Source organism: Orycteropus afer, unplaced genomic scaffold, assembly GCF_000298275.1.
Source record: "Orycteropus afer afer isolate SDZICR_OR568_19922 unplaced genomic scaffold, OryAfe1.0 scaffold00113, whole genome shotgun sequence".
NCBI classification, from domain to species: Eukaryota; Metazoa; Chordata; class Mammalia; order Tubulidentata; family Orycteropodidae; genus Orycteropus; species Orycteropus afer.
This window is the reverse complement of record NW_006921700.1, coordinates 2,424,597-2,439,421: the sequence shown is the minus strand read 5'-3', so window position 1 is coordinate 2,439,421 and position 14,825 is coordinate 2,424,597. Positions and strand designations below refer to the sequence as shown.

Genomic DNA, 14,825 nt, shown 5'->3' with positions numbered 1-14,825 from the left:
TTCCTTCTGAGGAGTGGCTGGTGGGTAGCAGTCAAGTGCCTTACGCACTATGCCACCAGAGCTCCATATATATATGTATTATATATGTATTATTTATTTACATAGATATATAGGGAGCTCTGGTGGCATAGTGCCTAAGGCACTTGACTGCTACCCACCAGCCACTCCTCAGAAGGAAGGTTGGGCAATCTATTTCCATAGTGATACCGCCTCGGAAACCCAAGGTCACTATGAGTCAAACTTACCAACGGCAGTGAATTTGGTTATTTGGTATATATACGTACATACATAGATATAGATATACACACACACGTTAATTAATGGCACTTATGAAAGGACAAGTGTTGAGGAGCTGTTAGAACTCTGAGCATGGTAGAAAGTAATCAGAGTCAAATCACTGTCATCCCCAACACCACCACCACCACCACCACCACAGGCTTTCTGTTTTAGAACCATAAAGAAACTATTCTGTACAGGAAGAAGGAAAGTCACTGTCTTCAAAGGAGACAAATTAGACTCAGCTTAATGTTATCTACCCAAGGTACAGAAGCCTGTCCGGACTCCACGCCTCCCCTACTGTGCCATGCACATGGCCCACACTCATTCTCCACTTGACCTTGGAACAGGAATACACAAGTACAACTAGGTGCTGTATACTAGACCTAAAGCGAATACTACTTTCAAGCTCAAAACTAAAACCACTATATATGACTTGCCATTTAAAATTTCTATTTCTGCCCCAAATGCTTGGGATCTCAGAGTTGTCAAGGAATCCTGGTTACTTCAAAAGACAGCCTTCAGTGAAACTGCCTATAGCTGAGCCTGGGAGAAACAAAGAGATGCTATAAAGCAGGTTCCATGACACCAGGAAGGGAGGGAAGAGAGCCACAGGAAGTCAAGGAGGCTGAGATGCAAGACATTTCTCCCACTGCTCAGCAACAGAAGTCTAAGGAGCTGCTCCTCTTCAGGCCTAGTTTTGGGTTCCCCAAAATAAGAAAAAGACATGAGGAAATATGGTAAGAAACAGAACTAGGGTTGGTTAAGTTTCCAAAGTTTCTTCAATCCCAGTCTCACTGCTCTACCAGTAAGCATCACCAGCAAAGGAAGCAAAACCCCCCCTTCTACCCTTACTCATCAGGAGAGCTTCTGGGCTGAGATCATCCATACCTGGCCATCTGCTTGTAGGCTTCTTCTGCCACAGCAAAGATGTGGGGGTCCATGTCGCCCATGTTTTGGCCACTGTAAGCATAGATGACATCTTGTCCATAGATTGGCAACTGTTCATATGGATTAATGGCAACAAGCACAATACCTGCAAACACAGAAGGCAGTCAGATTCTGGCAGTCCAATGGCCAGCTCCCATCAGTGTTCAACACCCTCATTCACACCCATTAGAACTAAAGAATTAGAGGGGAACAGAGTGATTCTTAACCAACCACTCACCTAAATCAAGAAGTATCTGTGTGCTCACCAGACACTGTGATGGGCCCTAGTGAAGAATGGGTAAGACACAGGCTGGACCATCTAACACCCTATAGTCTGCAATAAGAATGTGCACACACACACACACACACACAAAATGCTCAACAAAATGAGTCCATTATATATTTTAAAAAAAAAAAAAAAAAACCTCACCGCCATCAAGTCAATTCCAACTCTTGGTGACCTGCTTTGGTTTTCTGAGGCAGTAAATCTTTACAGAGTCTTTACAGTCTTCCTTCCATGGAGTGGCTGGTGGGTTTGAACCACCAACCTTCTAGTTAGCAGTCAAATGCCTTAGGCACTACGCCACCAGAGCTCCTTGGTCCATTATATAGATATGCATAAAGTATTGCAGGCACACACAAAAAAGGCCAATTGCCGTTAAAGAAACTTAACTTCTATCAGAATTACGACCTGACAAGAGGAATATTAATGTTGTCATTTGTGTCTGGGTGATTTTTAACTGAAATACAAACAACTTGTGGGTAGGGAATACAGAGTCCATAGTCTAAGGTCAAATCTTGGTTCAAACAACTACTAACTGTGTGACTTTGACAGATTACTTAATCTCTTAGTGCCTCAGTTGCCTCAACTTGAAAATGGGGATAATAATTGCATTTTTCTGCATTGTTCTGAGGATAAAATGATCCGTGCAAGAGAGGGCACTCAGATTAGTGCCTTACACAATAAGCACTGTGTGTCTGCTTTTTAAAATACATTATATTATACAATATCATACCACATTATATATTACTATTATTTGTTTTTCTATATCTTGTGTCCTCAAGAGGATACCATGCAATGATGGGCTCAATAAATATGTTGATTGAGGAATCCAAAATTCTCAAAGGGTTTCAGGCTGTGTGTGCGCGCATGCTCATATTTAAGAATATAAAAAGGAAAAAAAAAATACAAATTAAATCTTCAAGACAAGATAGAATTCATGTCTTTTCTCACATAGGGCTGTATTCTGAATCTCAATGGGTCAGGAAGACCCACTGGCTGAGGTACCCACTTCTAGACATTTGGGGAAAGAGAAAGTAAAACGAAAACGCTCATTGTAAAGACGGGGAATCTCCCACACTGTGTCTCCTTCTGGTGTATTAAAAAAGGAAACTTGAAGAGTAATAAACCAGTCTATTCTAAGTAGAGGGGGAAAGGCAAGGGGAGGGAAAAGACACATCCAAGACCACTCGTAGTGGAAGTTTGCCTGAAAAGACAACCTGGGCGAGAAGTAAGGCCTCAAACCCTGACAAGGGCCACAAATAAGGCTCACAGCCTGGAGAATCCCATGGAACACAGTTCTGCTCTGACACACGTGGGCCATCATGAAATCCTAATTGACTCAATGGCAACTAACAACAAAAAGTAAGGCTCCTCACTTGGAGAATCACCATGACAACACAGCCTTACATTCTACTGGTTATGAGTGAGGCCAACAAGACCCTACACCTTCCTGCAGTGTATCAACATTTGAGTTGTGATATACCCTGAGCTCACACATTTTCCTACAATGTCCTGCCCCCTTTAGAGCTGAAAGGAGTGTTTCCTTGATGATGTAAAATTTGGTGTCACTCACCATCTGTCTGTCTGTCTGTACAGTTGTGGGTAGGGGGGTTACAGTGCATTTGGATAAATACATACAGATTACCAGAGCCTCTTTGAGAGGGGATTTCTTTAAAAAATGAAGTTGATGGTCATGTAACCCTTTCTCCTAAAATGGTAGTAGTAGTAGTTGTTGTTGTGTGTGTGTGTGTATTTTCTTACTGAAGGCTCTAATAACTGAAGGCTTCTTTCAAATAAAATTCCCAACAAATGGAGTACTTTGGGAAACTCCTTCTCAAGCACTGAAATCAACACGCTGTCACAACTCCTAGAATTTGGCAGAAAGGTACATCCTAACTTAATAGCTAACCTACCAATTCCAAAAGAAAGTAGAATACAGAAGTAAAAAAAAAAAAAAAAAAACACCTAGGAACCTGAGGCATAACTTTTGATTATGAATGAGACCAGGACTCTGGTACATGACCAGGACAATGACCACAAAGAAGGTCTCTGGCCTGACCCCTAAACCAAAGCCTAAGCAGGTGTGCTCTTGAAGGAACTGTTGAAGGGTTTTTGTTTCCATCACTTGGGATGCTAATGAAGAGAAAAGAATATTTGGAATTCAAGAAATTGAGAAATTTCAAGATAAACAAGTAGGCTAGAGCATTTCAGTATTTTTCGTTTTGAGCATCTACAGTGGCTTTTGTTCATTAATTCAGCCCATATTCATTTTGCACCATGTTTGCACACAGGCAAGTGAGAGGCTCAACAAGAAAGGAAGCCTCCTGATACAGAGACACAAACAAGGAAGGTGGGGATAAAGTGGCAGCAATATGGTAGTGGTGAGAACAAGTGATGTGCTAGGACATCTTGATGCGTTTGCTACTCTCCTACCAACTGTGAGGACCAAGCCCTAAAGCATCGCTACCTGATGTGGCTCATTTCCTCCCTGGTTGAGTTGTGATTAACACCAACCATCCCACAGAGATGGGTGGCAGCCCAATTAAGAAATATTCACCAACTGCAAATCTTTCAAGGGGCTCAGCAGAGGTATTCCTAAATGAGAGTGAAATTAGGACTCTTAGCCATTGCATTTAATACGCAGATGTCTAATGATCTGTAAGCACCTTCAAACACACGCAGCCTACAGACACCCCCCACTTACCACAGTAAGTATAGATGTGATTCGACTCCAGGAAACGGACCTTTAGATTATGCAAAACTGCAGGCTCATGCAGATAGCTAAGGGCAGTCAGGTCGTTTTCTCCCACCAGAATATCTGGATTCCGCAAGAAAGGCAACTGATTGTTTTGGACATCAATTGGGTATTCCTGGATCTAAAGGAATGCAAATAACAGACACAAAAAGACACAGTTACAAACCATTTAGCCTGTCTTCAATGCCCTGTCTTGTTGGCTACATTGCTATCTTAACATGATCAGAAGTGATGAAGATAAAGAATACATTTTAAAGAAAGACAAACCAAGCCAAATACCTGTGTGTTGCTACAGGAGACTAGCCCAGGTGGGAAATGTGCTGATAACATAATCCAGTTTATCAAGGCAAAAGACCAAGCAACAGGAGAAATTCAAAAAGCACACCAAGACTTAAGCAAGTGCTCTGTTCCTTGTTGACTGGAAAAATACTTTAACTCCTTTTGCAACAGGAGCACTGTTTCCTCTCTCACCTGCCCCACTTGATGTTTCTGCCTTCCTTCACTCTATCAGCCAACACACCTACTTTTTAATTTGATTGTTTTATAAGTGATGAACTGCCCTCGAGCTGTATCACTGGTACGTACATTTCTCCACAACCCAAATGCACATATTTCCAGGCCAATACTTTTGCTTTGACTTGACATATAACAGAAGACCTATATGTGCAATCAGGGAGTATGTTGTTGTTATGTGCTGATGAGTCAGACCCCTCCTTGGGTTGCCAAGGCAGTATCACTACGGAAGTAGATTCCCCAACCTTCCTTCCAAGGAGTGGCTGGTAGGTTTGAACCGCCAGCCTTCTGGTTAGCAGTCAAGTGCCTTAGGCACTATGCTACCAGACTCAATCAGGGAGTATAACTACACAATTTCAAGTCAAATCTCAGATGCAAGGTTTTATCCTTGCACCCTTAGCACAGAACTTGGCCTAGAGAAGTGCTAAAAAATTGTTTATTGACAGGATAAATTTACAACTCTGGTTATATACATAGAAAGAAACCAAACTGAATGTCACTGAGTCAATTCTGCCCCATTCAAAACTGCCCCATAGGGTTTCCAAGACTGTAATCTTTATTGAAGTAGACTGCCACACAACTTTCTCCCACAGAGTGGTTGGTGGGTTCAAACACCAACCTTTCAGTTAATAGACAAGTACTTCACCACCAGGGCTCCACACACACACACACAAGCAATTTACAAAAAGGTAGTGGTGGTTTTTAACATTTAAGCAGGGTGCAGTTTGGCTATTGCTCACCATGTTTTTCTTAATCCAAGTGTTGTTTCTTATGATCATCACAAGAATTATCTAGGAAGCATGTAAAAAAGCAGAGTTTCCTATACCCAACTTTTAGAGATTATGTTTCAGGAACTCTGGGGTAGGCCAGGAATCCGACTTTTTTCAGTCAACTCCCCCAAGTAATTATAAGTAGCCTGTGAACCGTATTTTAAGAATCACCGTTCCATATAAACCTTCATGAAATTCTGTGAATATAGCCTCAATTTACTGGAATAGTAGTCTAATTTTTAAGAGAATATAAATATCAATGTGTTGTTTTCCCCTCACCCCCACTTCTGGAGGGACTTGCACCTGCCAGATCACAAGGTTGATCATAAAGCCAGTGACTGAAGCACTGTGGTAATGGTGCTGAAATAAGCACACAAATGAAAAATAATAGAACTGGAAACACACATACAAGGAAATTGTACATGATACATGGAAAATTGCACATAAATGGTATAAAGGAATTTTTCAATAAATACTGACAGGAAAACTAGTTAGCCATTGGGGGGGAAATATATATCTATTAAGATAGAGTCTTCTTTTTTTTCCTATCATATCAAAATAAATTTTAGATGGGAAATGTAAAAACAAAAAAGAAAAAACATGGATGAATATTTTTTTATAAGTTTTAGAAGGAAGAACTTTTAAAGGATGGTGCAAAAGTCAGAATCACTAAGAAAAATGTTCATATATCTAGCTTTAATATACCCCTAAATCCTTTACCATTGAGTTGATTCTGACTCGTAGGAATCCTACAGGACAGAGTTGAACTACCCCATAGGGTTTCCAAGGCTGTAATCGTTACAGAAGCAGATTGCTCCATTTGTCTCCTATGGCGGCTAGTGCATTTGAACCACCAACCTTTTGGTTAGCAGTCAAGTGTTTAACCACTGCGCCACGACAGCCACTTAACTATAATACAGAAACCTTAAAACTACCATAAAACACATGAAACACAAAGTCAAATATGAGGAAGGGGCAAGGATTGCATTACATGATAGAAAAATCTTAATATCCAAAGAAATGTAAGAAATCAAAAAGACTGACACCCCGACAGAAAATTATGCACAGAACACAAATCACAGAATAAGAACTACAAATAGATAACCTATGAACAGCTCTTCAACTTCAACAGTAACCAAAGAGGTGCAAATAAAAGATTATCAGCCCTAGCATTATTACCCACCAGCTAAGCACAGACTAGGAGCTATGGCAGCGTAGTGCATAAGGCAGTTGACTGCTAACCAGAAGGCTGGGGGTTCAAACCCACCAGCCACTCCTTGGAAGGAAGGTTGGGCAATCTACTTCTGTAGTGATAACTGCCTCGGAAGCACAAGGAGGGGTCGCTATGAGTCAGGTCCGATTCCATGGCACACACTAACAAGAAGCACAGATTAGGCCATCTGGGTGGCAGAAACAGTTAAGCGACTTGGCTACTAATGGAAAGGCTGGAGGTTGGAGTCTACGCAGAGGCACCTGAGAAGAAAGGTCTGCCTGGCAGTCTACTTCCGGAAGGTCACAGACATTCAAAAGCCTACACTTCTACTCTAGCACACTTGGGGTCACCATGGGTCAGAATCAACTGGAAGGTATTTATTTATTTTTTAAAGCTAAGATTTAAAGACTGACAAGATCAGAAGCAGGAAGTGTGTGGGCAGCCCGGAATGCTGCTTGTAGGTTCAGATTTGTTTAACCTGTCTGGAGGGCAGCTGACAACACATATTTAGAATTTTTCATGAATATTCTTTCTTGTCCTCAAAAGACGATCTTACAAGTGAGCACAGGTATGGAGTCACTGAAGCTATACAGAGTAAAATATAATATAGCCCTGCATGTACCGTCAAGGAGCCCTGGTGGCGTAGTGGATAAGGCACTTGGACTGCAAACCAAACCCACCAGCTGCCCCATTGAAGGAGGATGGGGCGATCTGCTCCTGTAAAGATTTACAGCCTCAGAAACTTGACGGGGGTTGCTATGAGCCAGAAACAACTCAATGGCAGTGAGTTTGGTTTTTGGTTTTGGCTATATTTAATGTCAGGCATGTCACCAAACGCGATCTATAATATGATTCCATTTACTTAAAATTGTGCATTAAAATGTCTGGAATGATGTTCCCACAAATATCTATGTTAGTGGGGTTTTCTTCTTCCACATTTTCTCATTGGCTGTTTTATATATAATGCAGGCTTTTTTCTTTCTGTGAAAAGCTCCATTCATTATAACCTATGAAAGCTGAAACCTGTGTAAGGTGGAAATCTGTCAGAGAAGGAAAACTAATGTTTTCCACTAAAATGAGTGATATAAACGTGGTAAGACTGCACCCCATCTGAGGTGGAAAACTTGAAAGACTTCGAAGAACAAGGCAACACCTTGTCCTGCTCGTTCCAACTCTCAGGAGTTTCACTGTTCTAAACCTTCCCCATACAGGAGACCAGTAAACAATTGACCACCCTGAAGAAGATGCAGGCAACAATTCCAAAGGGTGGGGAACAAGAAGAAATGGAGAGCACTGACAGATGGCTTTATTTCATTCAATTCTAGAGCTGGTAACCTCCTTTATTTGCTGCCTTGGTGGTATCACTAAACTTCACTCAGTCCTCCGTCTGGAAGTCCCCTCCAAAGGCTCCCAGGGAGTGGCCCCCTGCCTGCCTCTACACCCCATCTCCTCAGCAGCACAGGGAGCAGCCAACTGTAGCCCCACCCCACCCCCAGCTCACCTGGCTCAACCTCTCATTTCCCAGATCAGAAAGCCGGGACCTGAGCCCAGCATCTTTAAACCCTGAGGCAAAAACTCTAGCATTCCATCTTTTCTCGGACAATTTCCCCTCGCTTCTCCCCAAGCATGTGGAAGAAAACGCATATTCAATTTTGTGAAAACACAGTCCTCACATAAGCGAGTGGTATTGGTTACAATAAAATTGATAAGGACTGAAAGCGCCCAGGGCAGCAGAAACGGGGTAGGAACTGCAAGCTCAGCGTGCCTCCGATTCTTGGCATGTGTACACCCAGAGGGAAGGAGGGAGGCGGAGACTGAGGAACTCAGATCTTTTTTTTCCTCAACAGAAATGTGATTCTAACACTACTGCCAGCATTGAGCATCTACAGCTAACACGGTTTTATGTGAAATCTAAGAGTTTATGACAGTAGTCAGGAGCTGTGAACACACGGCCCGTGGAGGTAAAGAGGGGGAAATAGTGACACCCAGCACACCACATTAATGCCCAGTCACTCCTGGAGGACACCTCAGCCTCCTCCCTGAGACCAGGGTCTGGGAGCAAGGACAGATGGGGTCTCCATTGGCCCCACATAGAATATGTAACTGAAAACTCCACTGCCATCCAGTCAATTCCAACTCATAGTGACCCCACTGGGTTTCCAAGGCTGTAAATCTTTATGGAAGGAGACGGCCTCATCTTCCCCCCAGAGAGCAGCTGGTGTGTTTGAACGCTGAGCTTCTGGTTCCAGCCAAATGTCCTACCCACTACACTACCAGAGCTCCTTAGGACATGTAACTAGACAACAACTAAGACGGGAGAGGGAGGCATAGGGGAGAGGATTGGTCCATACCTGCATCCTCCAACAGGGTAGCCACTAGCCACGTGTGGCTATTTAAATTGATTAAAATGAAATACAATTAAAACCTCAGTACCTTAGTCACACTAGCTGTGCTTCAAGTGCCTGATAGCCACATGTGGCTAGTGACTACTGTATCAGACAACACAGATATAGGACATTTTAGCAGAATGTTCTGATGATAATACTGGTCTAGATAGCTCAACGCTGTGCGTCTTTGAGTCTATAATACTTAGTATGTGTTCAAAAATGTAATAGTTTAAATAAATATCTGATTTATTCATGGCCTCTCTCACATCTCAATGTGTCCACATTACATGGGAATGGAGCAAGAGACCATAATTATAAAAATATCTATGAATGACAACTCCCAAGGTACAGATTTGGAGCTAGTAATAATCATACATGGCAGAAAGAGCAGGGGAAAGAAAGTGTTTTTCTGTGTCTACCCATAGATTTAAAAAACAAGGTGGGGGAGACCCTCCATGAAATGGGACTGACACAGAGGCTGCGACAATGGGCTCAAGTATAGCAAGGACTGTGAGGATGGTGCCGGACAGGTAGTGTTTCACTGTACACAGGGTCGCTATGAGTCGAAGCTGACTAACATCATCATCTACCCGTACAAGCAGAATACCCAGAGAAAGCCATGCCAAAAACCCAAACCTGTTCCCCTCTAGTTAATCCTGACTCATAGTGACCCTACAGAACAGAGCAGAACTGCCCCATAGGGTTTTTCTAAGGTTAAAATCATTATGGAAACATATTGCCACATCTTTCTTCTACAGAGTGGCTGGCGGATTTTAACCATCAACCTTTTGGTTAGCAGCTGAGCTCTTAACCACTGAGCCACCAGGGCTCCTTAGAGAGAGAAGCAGCTAGTAAAACCAGGGTTTATCAGCTAACCAGAGGTTGGTGTTGACTCACAGGAGCTATATAGGTCATAAACCAATGCAAATGGCACAGAACGATGAGTTCAAGTCCTGGTAGAGGCTCTCAACCCCTCCTACGCATCAGAATCTCTGGGGAGCTTTAAAACAAGATACTGGTGCCTGGATCCCATTCCTAGATTCTGATTTAATTATTCTGGGCTGATATCTTGGCTTTGTGATTTTTTTTTTAAGGCAATATTAATCTGCAAAAGGTTTTCAGTGGCCAATTTTTTCACAAGTGGATGGCCCCATCCTTCTTCCCCACCTGTCTCAATCTGGGAGCTCTGCTAAAACCAGTCCACCATGGGTGACCTTGCTAGTATTTGAAATACTGGGGACATAGCGACCAGACTCACAGCAACACGCAAGCCACCACAGTACGACAAACTGACAGACAAGTGGTGGTAAAGCAGGGTCAGCAAAAGAGGAGAAGACCCTCAATGAGATGGATTGACACAGTGGGTGCAATGATGGGCTCAAGCATAGCAAGGATTGCTGGCGCAGGACAGGGCAGTATTTCGTTCTGTGGTACATAGGGTCGCTATGTGTAGAAGCCAACTCGACGGCACGTGGCGACAACAACGTGCAACAAAGTTGTGGACCAGTGACCTTGAGTGCTATGAGATCTTGAGCCCATCTCTTGACTTCCATGAACCTCAGTTTCACTAATGGTAACATGGGAGGATTTTTAAAACTGGAATCATACCACTGGCCAACTTACATTTGATGCTCTTGTCTTTGCACTTGTGGAAGTGTTAGGTGGCCTTGGAGACGTGGAGACACTGATGGAACACGTCACTCTTGTTAAAGCAAACGTGTCTCCTATCCTCTTCCCACTCAGCAACATCAAGCCAGGGCCTTGCACGCAGAGAAGGCTTGCCTACAATGTGGCTGCTCTTCACTGGTTACCAACAGATCGGGGAAACAATTAACATGCACATCAGTGGAGACAGGGGCTGCTTTCCCTGCCACTAGAGGGCAGAAGCTGAGCAGTTTGTAAGAAGGAAGTAAGGAGAAAAAAGTCTGACATCCACAGAACTCAACTCAAAGGCCACGTTTATTACCTAGGTAAGAATACATAGAAATGCTTGATCCAATCCAAAAATAGCACTGTGCTAAGGGCTGGCACACCTCAATACCTTATATCCAGAGAAAGAAAAGGAAAAAGACACTATCCTTTTCCCAAGAAGTAAACAAACTTCTCATTGGCTTAAATAGAAAAAACTTGAAAGGAACAGTAAGAAGCTTGACCACTTTGAACAGAGCGGACGGGTTATGAGTAAGGTGGAGGTCCTGTAAAAAGCCAAGGGTTAGGAAACATCCTTGCTGTTCCATGTTGTTGTTGTTGTTAGATGACATCGAATCATCTCTGACTCAGTGGTCCTATGCACAGCAGAACAAAACACTGCCTGGCCCTGTGCCAGCCTCACAGTCCCTAATATACCTGCGCCCACTGCCTCAGCCACTGTGTCAATTCACCTCGTTGAGGGCCTCCCCCTTCTCCATTGACCCTCCACTTTACCAAGCATGATACCCTTTCAGCAAGGAATGGTCTCTTCTGACAACATGACCAAAGTAGGTAAGACGAAGTCCGGCCATGTCACAGGGAACATTCCAGCTGCACTTCTTCCAGGACAGATTTGTTAGTCCTTTTAGCAGTCCATGGTACTCTTAGCACTCTTCTCCAACACCACAACTCTTCTTTGGTCTTCCTTATTCATTGTCCAGCTCTCACATGCATAAGAGACAACTGAAAATAAGAGGATCTTATTTATTTTAATCTTTTGCTTTCAGGAAAGGAAGTATGGGACTGGGGAATGGGACTGCTGGGGTAGATCTTCTGGCCAGCCTGGTATATCAAGTCTGGGTTCAGGATCCAAAGACTCTCTCTTTTCAAGGAGCCAGAGTCTCCTCAGAGTCTAGCCTTCTAACTTCTGTGCTCCAGTCTCTGGTCCATAGCTCCACCAAGCCACTGATGACAACTCAGAGCTGGTTGTGGACACAGCTTAGCCCATGAGTGAACTGGACAGACTCAGATGTTCACGGCTCACTGTTTCTCGAAAGCTTCTAATCTCCAGTTCCAGGCTTCCCCTCCAATTACACGGTGACTGGCCATGTAGCAGGGAGAAAGGAGACAGGCCCTGGGCAGCTGCCAGCATTAGTCACGCAGGGCCGAGTTCGTTTTCAGCCAGGGAGGCAAGCATCTGCTCTGTTTTAGCAACATGGCAAATCATTGCTCACTACCTCCATACAACTTGTCAAAAACACTCACCCACTCTAAAGAGGCACTGAAATGAAATCTGTGGGAATAGAAGATGCACCATGCAAGTGGGTGAACTCATCTCATTTTGTTTCAGGCATGGGGTGGGAAGTTATTCAACATGGCAAACATGATTCCATCTGTTGAGAATGTTGGTTCTCATTTCAAAACCAAGAGGAGGCTCACAAAGTCTTCCTGCCAGGAAGAGGAAGGTGAGTATATACCATGGTACCAACATTTTCTAACAAACTCACTGTCCCAGTTTTACCAAGTGATAAGCTCACATGGACACAAAAAAGAAGTCCACAGTGGGGGAATGTTCAGTCTTCCTACTAGTCAACAAGCTGGTCACCAACATACGTATTACACAAGCAAACACATCAGACAGGGCCCATTACTCAAGCACATCCTTACCATCTAGAAAGGGAGACAAGACCAGAATGCTTGAGTGAATTTAAACCAATCAGACAGCAAATGATCAAAGGCTAAGTTACATGGTTCAAACTTTTAGTGCTACTGAAGTTCAGAGGGAGCCCATCAATCTCTCCAGCCCTAGCCTTCCCCAAGCACTGCCTACTCTCCAGCTCCTTAAAGTCAACCCACTCCAAAGCAGATTCTTAATTTCTTCCTGTCACTTCCTTGAAAACCACCTTTTGTGATGATAATTATTTCCTAAGGTCAAAATCCTAATTATCTGCTTGGAAAAATAGTAGCACACAATGGTGTCCAGATGCATACTACTAACAAACAGATGGTTTTTCCATAAGAAGAATTTTATCTTTAATATTATTTTGCTCAGCTCCTACCTTTTTCTATGTATTTTGATGGTATATAAAAATTCCAAGACTACTACAGCTTCTTAAAGTCTTCAAGCATTGGACAGTGAATTACAAGTCCCTGTTTTTTAACCTTTGTTTTTTATTCTGTAATTACCTGTGGTCTGATCATTATTTTTCTTGCAGAGAAAATTGGAAGATGGTTTTACCTTTCTACCTCAAAAAAACTGCATTTCCATGAATAAAGTCCCTATATAAAATAATAATAATAGACACAAATCTCTCTCTCTCCCAATCTCCTCTGTTGCAAACCTCACATGAAATATCTGTGCCTATATCCTCAGCTTTACAATATGCTACGCACTCTCTTTCTTTCTTCCCCAGTGGCTCATGGAACACACTGGCCTCTTTTCCATTCCTTGAACACTCAAAGGGGGCATACCAAGGTCTTAGGGCTTTGGCATGACCAGCTCCTGCCAAGGGCATCCTCCGCCCTTGGCACCCTGCATCCTGACTCCTTGATGGCTGGCTCCTTTTCTCAGCCCCTCCTCAAGAGGGCTGGCCTCATTGAACACACTCACCTTACAGATTCCTTCATGTTCCCTCCCTGTACCTCACCCACTGACTCCCACACCTATTGCAATTTGTCATAACAGTCTCATTCTGTGTTCACGTTCACTCTCTGCTCCCTCCAATGGTAAGTTCCTGCCAAACAGGAGGGCTGTGACTGCTCACTGATATTCACTGCTTCACCTGGCACAGTGCACATACCAAGCACTCAAATACTTGTGAAATGCTACACAAATCACAAGAAGGGGGGTCGCAAAAGGCTCAGGCAAGGGAGGCTGAATCTGACCTATCAGGAAGGGCAGAATTTCATAGTTACTACTTCATCTTCCTTTTGAGCAAAACAAAGTCAACTAATTAAAAAAATAAATAAATAAATAACCTTACTAGAGCAGTTAACACATATTGAGAGAACCTATGTATCCAGCATTATTCTAAGTACTTTTCACACATTAACTTGCATAATTCTCAAAATAGCCTTAGACAGACGATCATGCCCATTTTACAGATGAAGTAACAGGTCCAGAAAAATTGCTACCTTGCCCCAGGTCACAAAGATAGTAAAGGCCAAGCCAGGATCCCAGCCCACGCAGGCTGGCTCCAGAGCCCAGCTCCACTGCCTGTCTCTTTAAATAGCTCCCCACCTTATCTCCCACCTGTGCCGCAACACCATGGGACGAACCTTCCTTATCCCTCCACTCCCCTGAAAGATTCTTGTTTCAACCACCAACATCTCCCAGCTGCTAACAAGTGGACACTTATTCTTTTATGTTACGTCTGCATAGCAGCATTATGGTTTAGCACTCTCACATACCGTATCACTTAGCAACAACAAAAAAGATTCCAGGAGCTTAGATACACTAATCTCCAGGAAACACAAAAGCCCACAATGTACCATCTAGTGTGTTCAGCAGACACTGGACCACTCCCTTCCCCCCTGTGACCAGCACTTACAGTCTCATCTTCAAATCTGAGCTGGAGGTTCTTCTCTCCCTCTTTGTAGTCCTTGGTTAATTCAGCTGAGCGCCACACCTCTTCTGGGTCAGGGATCCAGACCCTTGTATACTGAAAGATTAAAACATAAGAAACTTAGATCCAAGGTACCACATTCTTCTTGTTACGACACCCTATACCTGTTGGTGAATGGAGGTGTGGCCATCCCCACTCCCAACTACCTTCTGGGCCCACAGGAA

The 14,825-nt window shown here is 43.3% G+C and overlaps 1 protein-coding gene across 1 annotated transcript in view; it reads right to left on the bottom strand.

Moving 5' to 3' along the window:
- MYO5B (myosin VB) overlaps window positions 1-14,825 on the bottom strand; it is a 351,393-nt gene that overhangs the window by 313,325 nt on the left and 23,243 nt on the right. Inside the window, exons 3-5 of the mRNA XM_007943854.2 lie at window positions 14,587-14,692; window positions 4,194-4,365; window positions 1,168-1,312 (exon numbers count right to left, since the gene is read on the bottom strand). Coding sequence (XP_007942045.2) covers window positions 1,168-1,312; window positions 4,194-4,365; window positions 14,587-14,692 — 423 coding nt within the window. The remainder of the gene's footprint in view (window positions 1-1,167; window positions 1,313-4,193; window positions 4,366-14,586; window positions 14,693-14,825) is intronic.